Source organism: Malaclemys terrapin, chromosome 13, assembly GCF_027887155.1.
Source record: "Malaclemys terrapin pileata isolate rMalTer1 chromosome 13, rMalTer1.hap1, whole genome shotgun sequence".
NCBI classification, from domain to species: domain Eukaryota; kingdom Metazoa; phylum Chordata; order Testudines; family Emydidae; genus Malaclemys; species Malaclemys terrapin.
The window spans coordinates 21,644,504-21,654,800 of NC_071517.1; the positions used below are offsets into that span (position 1 = coordinate 21,644,504).

Sequence of the window (10,297 nt, forward strand, 5' to 3'; positions counted from 1 at the left end):
AAGCAGGAAAAGCACCACTGTACATGCATGAATCCTGCAATCCAAATAATATCCAACTAGCAGTAGCTGGTCAAATTTTTAACTTGCTGCTCAATTGTGTGCCTTTAATAGTAAAAATAAATCAGGTGAAAGGATCTAAAAGGGTTCCACCCTCATTGGTTCCGGGTGTGTAATTTACTCTGCTGATGGTGATAGCATTCAGGTCTGATCACAAGTAGCTAAAGAGTTTCCCCCTAAAAAAAAAAAAAAAAAAAAAACCTCTTGCCTAGGGTAAGATTACCTTGTTATTTACAATATTCCCTACAGAAAATGTTCAGGATACTGTCAATACTGGGGTCAAGCTATTTAGTTATTCGAAGTAATAGGCATAGGCACATTTTTAAGGGCAACAGATTTTCCCCCACTTCGGGGGCGGGTGGGGGGGAGGGAGGAGAAACATGTTCAGGGCGCAATTACTGCAGCCCTTATTTTAAGCACATGTACAGCCGTTTTTGAGCATGCATGAGTGAATCTGAACCAGCCTGCCTACGTTGCAGATAGCAGTATAAGGCCAATATTGCCAAATGCTGATTCAGGACATAACTACAGTAATCTGCAGTGCCCTAACAGAAGATTCCAGCTAGTTTCCACAGCTGGTCTGACTTGTGGCCACCAGGTGTTGCTAGAAGGCTGTGAAGAAGGCCGAAACCACTCCACCAACACCTTGGAAATCTGAGCCTCTTCCTGAGATGAGAAACATGCTACTGCTTTAAGTATAGTTAAAATTAGAGACAGGGCGAGCTCCTGCGTTTATCTCCCAACATGGGGTCCCCACGAGTATTTCATTACCAGCAGACTGGCTGGTTTGGAGTGTTTTAAACCTGATCTCCAGAAAACTCCTACTACAAAATTGTAGTAGGAGTTTTCAGAGACTCACTTCCCTGCAGGGTGGAGAGTGATAAGAACTTGCCAAGCTACACAAAGGCTTCACTCCTTGCACACACCACCTGCAATGCTCTCCTTTTCCACATGGCAAATGTCCCCCACCAATCCCAGTGTTATGTTCAATCTAGTGGCTCAGTCTTAAGACCCTTCCCCTTTCTTGGCATCTCAGGGGCAGCAGGTCACACTGTCACAGACCAGAGATGTGGTTCTACTCTCAATTACACTAGTGTAAATCAGGATTGACTCCAGTGAACTCACTGGGGATATGCTGGGATCAAACTGTTCTGAGAGGAAAGTCAAGATGCAAATTCCTAAAGCTAGCAATGATAGTAATAAAACCCCATACCAATCGCTCAACTAAAAAATTGTCCAGATAATGATACTTGGCTCTTACGTAGCACTTTTCATCAGTGGATCTCAAAGTGGCTTATAACGGAGGTCAGGATCATGGCTCCTTTATACAGAGGGAGAAACGGAGGCAGAGAGGGGAAATGGCTGGTACAAGGTCATTCAGCATGCCAGTATTAGAATGCAGGTCTCCTGAGCCCCAGTCCAGTGTGCTATCCATGATACCACGCTGCCTCCCCTACATCGCTTGGTAATTCTGTACCCACAGTGTACAGAGGCAACTCCTTGGCCTCACACAACGTGGGCAAGCCAGCTGATCAAAGCGTGAGGCTGGATCGATGTGCTTTCCATGGGACTTCTCCTACACACCTGAATCTGAGCTCATTGACACCACTGTCACCCTGGCTGAAATCAAACGGGGTCACTGAGGACTTCCACTTGTGGAGCAGAACCTGGTCCCTACCTTCTACGCAGACTTTTTGTGCTCTGAAACTTGTAGGTCATAATTCTGAGCTGTTCATTCTTAAAGAAGAGCTCTGCTCCCATTGACTTCGATAGCAGGCTTGTCTGAAAAGTTGACGGCAAGATATGGCTCCCTGTGTTCAGTATAAATCTAGAGCAACTCCGCTGAATTACTCCAGACATACACGAGTGTAACTAAAAGTAAAAGGTGATCTATACGAAAACCCGATCTTGCTCTTTACCCAATATACACGCTACAGAAATAACCAAGCGTATAAGGATAACTACAACAGCATGGTTTACTGTGGCTCAGATTTTACGAGAAACTTCTTCACACAGGCGGACGTAGAGAGTGCTGGACTAGCCCACCCCAGCCGAGGAATGGGAAGCTCTTAAATGCTTAGCTCTCGCAAAGCCACTGTGCTCAGGAAACTGCAGAGATGGGAGAGCAAGCGTTGGTGTAACGGAGATGGAGCAGGGAAAGTCCACAATGGTCAGCTGTCCTCGAACGCCTTCCATCCCCCGGGATAAGTGACCATCTGGAGCACTAATCTGCACCATAACTGGGGGGAGTTGGGATCCATCCTGGGAGTAGCGGCTAACCACTGGCAGAGGGGAATGTTGGGGATCTGTCCTGGTTGCTTAGCAATATGCACAGAGGCAGGCAGTATAAAAAGAAGTGGGACTGGCTTCCCCAAGGACCCCGCGGGTGTTTTTCATAGAGCAAATCTGCTCTGGCCCTTTAACACTTCATCCCTTTCAGCAAACAAGAGGTATGCCTAGAATGACTACTGCACACTTGTCACAGCAGTAAAAAGTCCCACTCCAAGGGCTGCCCACGTTTGTTTCTCTGGGTATTACCTAGTAGGAATAATTGTGAGGAGCATATTGCAAAGAGGTCACATGGGGTCATCCCCCACTGCAGCTGAGGGCACTGTCAACATACCACAAATACAGAATGTAGCAAGGCCGGGGACAGGACCTGACCCATGGCTTCTCCCCAACTAGTAATTCAATGGGCCAAATTCTGCTCTCAATTACACCAACATAAATGTAGAGTGATTCCGCAGATCTCACAGAGAGCAGGAATCTGATCCGCTGACTTCACCATGACCCACATGTGCACATCTGAGCCCAGAATCCAGCCACGTGGGCCTGATCCTCCATTGCACAGCATCTCATGCAGCCATGCATACCAGTGCAAAGTAGGTATCCTGCCCCACCTAGTCAGCATGGTGTAAGTGACTGCACAAAGCACTGTGCAACAGTGAATCAAGCCCTGGTTTTCTAATGTGCGATGAGCTGCTGTACAGACAGAGGCTCCCCTGCAAAACAGGTGAGATGTGCCCGGGGGGGGAGGGATAGCTCAGTGGTTTGAGCATTGGCCTGCTAAACCCAGGGTTGTGAGTTCAATCCTTGAGGAGGCCACTTGGGGATCTGGGGCAAAATCAGTACTTGGTCCTGCTAGTGAAGGCAGGGGGCTGGACTCTATGACCTTTCAAGGTCCCTTCCAGTTCTAGGAGATGGGATATCTCCAATTCAGATACAAGTAAGGAGCAATCCAGAAGAACCATTGATAGAATGGCAGCCTTTACATGAAATTAGTTAAATTCCTCTCCCTCAGTTCCACCCTGCTCTGTATCTTTATTTAGGGCCTGATTCTTCCACCTCTACTCAGGTACCGTATTCCAGAAGCAATATTGACAAACCGCCTGAGTAACAATGCTTAAAGAACCACTCACATGAGGGACACAACCAAGCCCCTCGATGGATCGTGCTGGACTTGTACCAGACAGAGCCTGCAGAGATCGTTCTGCAATACATATCTATTTCTAAAGGTGTGGGGGAGGAGTTAAAGGGATGAAAACCTCCACTGCTGAAGAAAGACGAGATGTCAGAGCACTCACCGTTCGTGGACGACGTTAAGCACTGAAAGGAACTCGGGGCCACTAGAAGGCTGCAGTTCTGCCAAAGGTCTGCCGTACGCCCATTAACGTTGAGCCATTGCTGAAGGAGAAGCACAAATCTGTGAGAGGCGGCAGCAAAGGCCCGGGAGGAGGCAGAGCAAAGTAACCAAAGTAAAAGATAAACTTGTGCTCAACTAAATGCACTTGCAAAGGATCCGACATAATTGTGCATGTTCATTCTTGTTGTCTTTTGCATTCTTACCGTTGCTTTGGTTATTTCTGTCTCATGTCTTTATTTCAATCTGTGCACATGCATTACATTTACACACACACACACACACACACACACCTATTTCAATTGAGTTTGGAAAGAAAACGTTCTGCGTTGTTCTTTACTTGTTCTAGACTCAACTGCTCAAAAGAGGAGACTTTTGTTATTCTCTTTAACTATGTGCCAAAGCTCTCAAACACTTCACTCCTCTCCAGCATTTTCTTGGCAGCATGGAAAGCTACAGTAACTGCTCCATATGAATCCCAACCAGTTTAGAGATTATTTTAGAAGTAGTTTAAGGTCTTTTTAAAAAGCCCTTTGAAAGCTAGTCTGGAAGTGACTAGCTCTGCATTAAAAAAAACCAAAACCCACAAACATAACATGGCCAATCTAGGCAGACAATTAATACAGGACCTCTGAAAGCATTAAGGTCTGGTATTGGAGGCGTAGCCTTTAATTTCACAAGATCTGGCCCTTGGTTTCATCTACATGGACAAATCTTACACATGGAACTCTGCAATGGATTCTGATCTACTTTAAGATAAGGTCCCCACTGCTGCGCTAAACTAAAATTAACCCACATGCAGCTCTCGGCACTAACCAAGAGGGTGGCTTGATGTGCAAAGTCCTCAATTACGGAGATCGTGACTTCTGATTGCTAAAGAACTTCAGGCTGAAACCGGAGAATTCCTACAGAAAACACTCGGAAGGGTGATGCTCAGCGACAAAATATCCTCTTCTCTATCCCCGCACTCTCCAACCCACAGGCAACACTCACAACCCCCATGTTCCCATATGGGGATCGGAAGGATAAAGTTGGTACTTACGCTAACGATTGTTGAGACAAAAAGCAGCACCAGAACCGCAACATGGAGCACGATGATCCCCAGCAACAAAAGGAGCATTTTGGCTGAAGTTTTGGAAAGATCTGAAGGGGGGAAAAAAAGAGACACGCTTTTAAGTGACAGCAAAATCCCTTGCAGTCAGCCCTTTGCATTTGTGTCTATGTGGGGTGTGTCCAGCATTTAGGGATAACTAGATCTGAAAAGGCAGCAGGGGGCACTGCAGCAACAGAGAATAAGCAAAGGGGCTCACGTTTAATAGGCTCAACAATTTGTATTACATGCATTTCTTCACATCTCTTTTGGCAAACAAACGCAGCTATTGGGAGGGGGTCAGGGGAGATTTTTAAAGTGCTAACTGGGGTTCACAATGTGAAAAGGAAAGGCTCCCAGGGTTGGACAGAAATCCATGGTGTGGCTCTACAGTACTAGAGTCAAATGTTGCAAGCCTGAAAAGGAAAGAGACAGCTTTGAGAAATGCCAGACATCACCCGGTTTGGAAAAGGGCAGCAAACCTATCTAAGAGGGGTTTTCTTTGCGGTGCCCAAAGAAGGGCTGGGGAAGTTCTAATAAATGCTGTGAAACATCAAGGAACCTTCAACTTCTACATTATTGTCCTTCCACACTTTAAGTTTCATGGTCCAGAGTTTGATGACTCATGATACAAGGAGAAATGCAAATTCCATTACATTCCTCAAAATTTCCACTTAGCTCAGCCTGTCTTGGAAGTGTCATTAGCCAAAGCTAAAATAAGGGGTTGTTTTTCCTGAAGCAGCGTCACAACAATACGAAAGCCTAGGTTTCCAGCCAAAGGCTTAAAATATTTAAAAAAAAACAACAACAAAAAAACCACCCCAACCAGTCCCTTGAGCAAATATTTTTAGCTCAGAGGCTCAGGTAGGGGGAGGAGGACTGGAAACCGTTATTCCACAAAGCCACTATTCTCCACTTCACAGCCAACATTTGGAGTCCATTAAAGTCAGGAGCCCCTTGATGAGAGCCATGCCCCAGCCATTCCCGCTGCTGCACTTATTGCGCGTCTCAATTAGCTGAGCAAGGCCAACAGAGCTGGTTAAATAGCTCCGTGGAAAGAAAGGGAAATGACCATGCGGTGCATTGTGTGTGTGTGTAAACTCTGAGCCTTTCCATAGAGAAACCAACACAGCTACACCCCCACTGCAAGCAACAGTCCGTGCACACACCCCATGGAAATCAACCAGGTTACAAAAATACAAAGCGGGTCTCAGGGGGGACAAAAACCCAGCTAACGATCTTCAATGGTTCGAACTGTTTCTAATTATAACAAAGTGAGGTCAGGTCTGAAGTAGGTGAATGGAATCCGTATAGGGGAGTGAATCTGCTTTAAACACACACACCCCACAACAAGCTAGTGGTTTTGGCACAGAGATTACTACAGAATAAGAGGGTGAAACTAGCATAACCAAGCAACAGGGGACAAGCAGAATCGCTGTAGATGAAGGTGATTTATCTGCAGACAGACACCACCAGGCAAGACAGCTCCTGGGTGGGGACCATACACTGCCACACTACTGGGATCTCCCCGTCTTCCCCCAAATCCTCCCCTCGCTTCCACTATCGAAAATAACCCGCTCCTGGGCGGTGCGGCTGCTACTTACTTCTCTCCAATAGTCACCCACCAAGCGACGTCCCAGAGGCTCGACTGGCCCCAAAAGATCAAACCAAAGCAAAGGAGCAAATCCAGCCCGTGGGTGCGGGTATGCGCCAGTCCCCTTGCCCACGGCAAACTGAGCCAGGGGGCTGGAGAGAGGGAGGCGGGGAGGGCAAAGCGCGAAGTTATAAAGTTTCCCCTTTAACGAGGAACAACGCCCCGGATTGCGTCTGTGCCGCAGGGTGTGTCCCTGGGTCAGGCAGAGGGAGCCCGGCCAGGCAGCGGAGCCGGCTATAAATAATCCCGCAGGAGAAAGACGCTCGCTTGTTCGCCGCAGCAGGGAACTTTTACTCACACCCGTTTGGATCACTGTGCTGTACTCGGCACTTTCCCCGCCCCTCCCCCCGCATGTCTCATCAGCCCACGTGGGGAAGAGGCGAGCCCATGGCTTGGGGGAGCAGCACCCCAGAGCGGCCGCACCCTACACGGTGGCGCTGGCAAGGTGGGGTCGGGGACCCCCCCCCTCCCGGTGTATGAGCGGAGACACCCCGTCCCCAGAGGATCCACTCTGCGCGCTGCTCCCGATCCCTTTGATTTGTGCAGGGAGGGAGGCGAGGCGGCTGCAGGGGCATCCGTGCCACTGGCCTGGCGCTCCACATGGGGGCTGCTTCCTCTTGCCTCCAACCGAGCCCCCGCGGCAGCCTGCGGGCTCCTGGCGGGCAGCGGCCGGGAGAGCAGGGGGACATTCCCCATTGCGCTCTGGCGAGGGGCAGGAGGCTGCAGCAGGGGAAATGCCAGCTCCGCCAGGCACCGTGCAAGTGGCCGCCGCGCGCTCCGGGAACCCGCAGGGCGCAGCCTGGCTCCGGGGCTGAGCACACACATGGGCTGAGCTCAGTAACCCCAGCTCCTCACCCCTCTCAGATCTGCCCGGTGGGGGGGGGGGGGGAAATACACGCCCCCTGTTCTCCTGACTCCTCTGGGAAACCAAACCAAACCATTCACCCTGCACCTCAAACACTCATCCACCCGCGGATCCCCAAGCGCTGCACGAAGTCCCGAAGAGAGGTGTCCGCCTAATTTAGATGCACCAGTCTTTGCTTTTGCTGCTGCTGCTGCTGTCTCTTGACTCTTTGCTTTCTCCCGCGCTCACCCGCCGATGCAAAGCAAGCCTGGCTCTCGATGTGTTAGGCTCATCCAAATACAATTGCGCATGTTTGCCACTCGCTTATTTTCTTGTAAACGCGGGTCTCCAAATTGCATGGCGCTTTGGAGAGGAGTCACAGTTCAGGGAAGAGAAAGGGCAGTAGAAAGCGCCCCTCTCTTTGCTTGTCTGGGGGAGGGGGGGTGGCTTTGCTGGCAGAGCTCAGCTGGGATTTCACCACCAAAGACTTACCAAACTCCAAGCGTGCCGCCCTTCCTGGCAATGGTAGCTCCTAGGAAGCCAACTCAACGTGCATTAAAGTTCCTCCAGCAGGGGCAGGATCCCAGAGGATGCTAAAAGCCACTCGTGGCGTGGGGTCGAATTGAAAGGGGGATCCCTGGCGTATCGGAGCCCTTCTCTGAAACCACAGATCTGGTGCATTCACTGTTTATTCATCCCCCAGTCCAACGCCCAGATATGTCACGGTGGCCTGAGAGAGCACAGCCTCTAGTATTTAAAGAGACAGCTCCTATCTTTATCTCCTTCCCAGAACACAGCCCAGCACGCAGGGGCTATTTAGGGGGTGCTGGAGATTAAATAGAAAGGAGTGGCTGAGAGGCCTCCGTCCCAGTTTAAAGGCTTAATCAAAGCCCTGGATGCTAGAACAATAAATAGTGATCTCCTTCGGGAAGCTGTCATTCAAGGGGTTGGCAAAACAGCCAGGCTAAATGTTTCCAGGCCTGAAGGGAGAGGGAAGCTGCTAGACAGTGCTGCTGGGGGGGTTAGGGTCAGATCTTCAGCTGGCAGAAATTGGTGCAGCTCCATTGACTTCAGAGCATCTACACCCAGCTGAGGACTGGCCTATTGGGTATTATTTGCTTAACAAGGGGCCTTTTCTAACCTCTTTCAGAAGGTGATGTTGTTTTGCTGCTATGTATATTTTTTAAACACCCAGTTGACTGTTTTCATTAAAAAAATTAAAACAATGTGGTTCAAAACCACCTGTTGCTGGCTCTGCAGCATGTGATCACACAAAATGTTTGAGCAAGTCACAGGGTCTGGCGGAGTCGTCCAGGTGGGGTGATGATCACTTACATCCAGATTCCACACCTCTTTTCCACACACACCCTTCTTAATGGAACCGGATAGTCCTTGAGTCACCCAGTGCCTTTCCGCACTGTTACTTGAGGCATGAGGAGCTCTGTGAAGTGACTACAGATGTCTGAAGCTGGTCCCAAGCGACAGATTCCCGTCTCAACTACACTGCTATAAAGTGGACGAAATCCATTAAAGTCAATGGAGTTCGTGCAGAATCTCATGGGGTAATGGAGAACACAAAGTGGCCTCTATATTCCTTCCTTGCTATCTATCCATCCATCCCCATACATACCCATCTGTCTATCTCTGATATACCTTTAACAAGAGGGAACGATATTCTCTCAACCCACTCCCTTCAGTTCAAGCGCTTCATCAAACCAAATTACAGGCATCTGCAGTCTAGGGGGTAGGACTCAAACACTGCTCATTCCTGACAGGCAAAGACAGCTTGTCTATTTCAAAGGCTGCGCAGTCACTTGGTTACACAAAACACCTACATTCTTGGAGTCAGCGACATGCAGAGTGATTGACTTACAGAAAACAGCAGAGAGCACAGAGTTTCTCTGTAGGCCAGGAGAGTGTCAGAGGGGGCAGCATTCAAGGGTGCCTTGGTCACTGAGGGTACGTCTACACTGCAATGAAAGAGCTGTGGCACACCTGCGGCCGGCTTGGATCAGCTGACTCAGTCTCAGGGGGCTCAGGCTGTGGGGCTAAAAATGGCAGCATAGACCCCCCCCGCAAGGGGGGTGGGTCTCAGAGCCAAGGCTCCAGCCCAAGCTCGAACAACTACACTGGAATTTTTAGCCCTGTGAGCCCAAGTCAATTGAGCCAGGCTCTGAGACTCAGGGCATGGCTACACTTGCAGATGTAGAGCACTTTGAGTTAAAACAGCCTTCGGAGAACGCAGTAGGGAAAGCGCTGCAGTCTGTCCACACTGACAGCTTCAAGTGCACTGGTGTGGCCACATTTGCTGCACTTGCAGTGGCATTGGGAGCGGTGCATTATGGGCAGCTATGCCAGCATGCAAGTGACTGCAACATGCTTTTCAAATGTGGGGGGGTGGAGTGTGACAGAGAGTGTGTTGTGTGTATGCGGGGGGAGAGACAGTGGGTTTGGGGGGGGGCTGAGAGCATGTCAGCATGCTGTCTTGTAAGTTCAGACAGCACAGACCTCCCCACCCCCTGCCTCTCTCTCTCACACACAGCATTCCACAGTAATGGTTGCTCTGTCTCGGAGCAGAGAAGCATGCCGGCTGTCAGAAACGGAGCTTTGAAAGGGCATATCCGCATTCCTGCAGTGATTCAAAAAACAATGACAAGAGTGGCCACTTGACTTAAGGGGATTCTGGGGCATTTCCGGAGGCCATTCAGCGCGCAGTAATGCAACACCCTGTTCACGCTGACGCCCGGGTGTTGTAGCCAAGGCACATCAAACGTTATTCCACTCATGGAGGTGGAGTACCAGGAGTGCTCTAGCTGTGGAGTCAGAGCGCTCTACGTGCCTTGCCAGTGTGGATGGGTAGTGAGCTAGTGTGCCTGGGGCTGCTTTAATGCGCTCTAACTCGCAAGAGCCAAGCCCTCAGTGCCACTGTGTTTTTATTGCAGTGTAGACATACCCTGAGAGGTAGTGATATATATAGCTGCTCTGGTTTACAGCTCTTCTGCCGTAATGGCA

The 10,297-nt window shown here is 49.6% G+C and overlaps 1 protein-coding gene across 2 annotated transcripts in view; it reads right to left on the bottom strand.

Moving 5' to 3' along the window:
* The window catches only part of PMP22 (peripheral myelin protein 22), a 31,490-nt gene extending 23,525 nt beyond the window's left edge, over positions 1–7,965 (bottom strand). The window contains exons 1-3 of one of the 2 annotated variants that reach the window (XM_054047757.1): positions 7,778–7,965; positions 4,740–4,840; positions 3,642–3,741 (exon numbers count right to left, since the gene is read on the bottom strand). In XM_054047757.1, coding sequence (XP_053903732.1) covers positions 3,642–3,741; positions 4,740–4,817 — 178 coding nt within the window. In that variant the 5' untranslated portion in view covers positions 4,818–4,840; positions 7,778–7,965. Of the gene's footprint in view, positions 1–3,641; positions 3,742–4,739; positions 4,841–6,391; positions 6,738–7,777 lie in introns of those variants that run through there. The other variant, XM_054047756.1, reaches the window with a different exon arrangement.
* Positions 7,966–10,297: the final 2,332 nt, after the last annotated feature.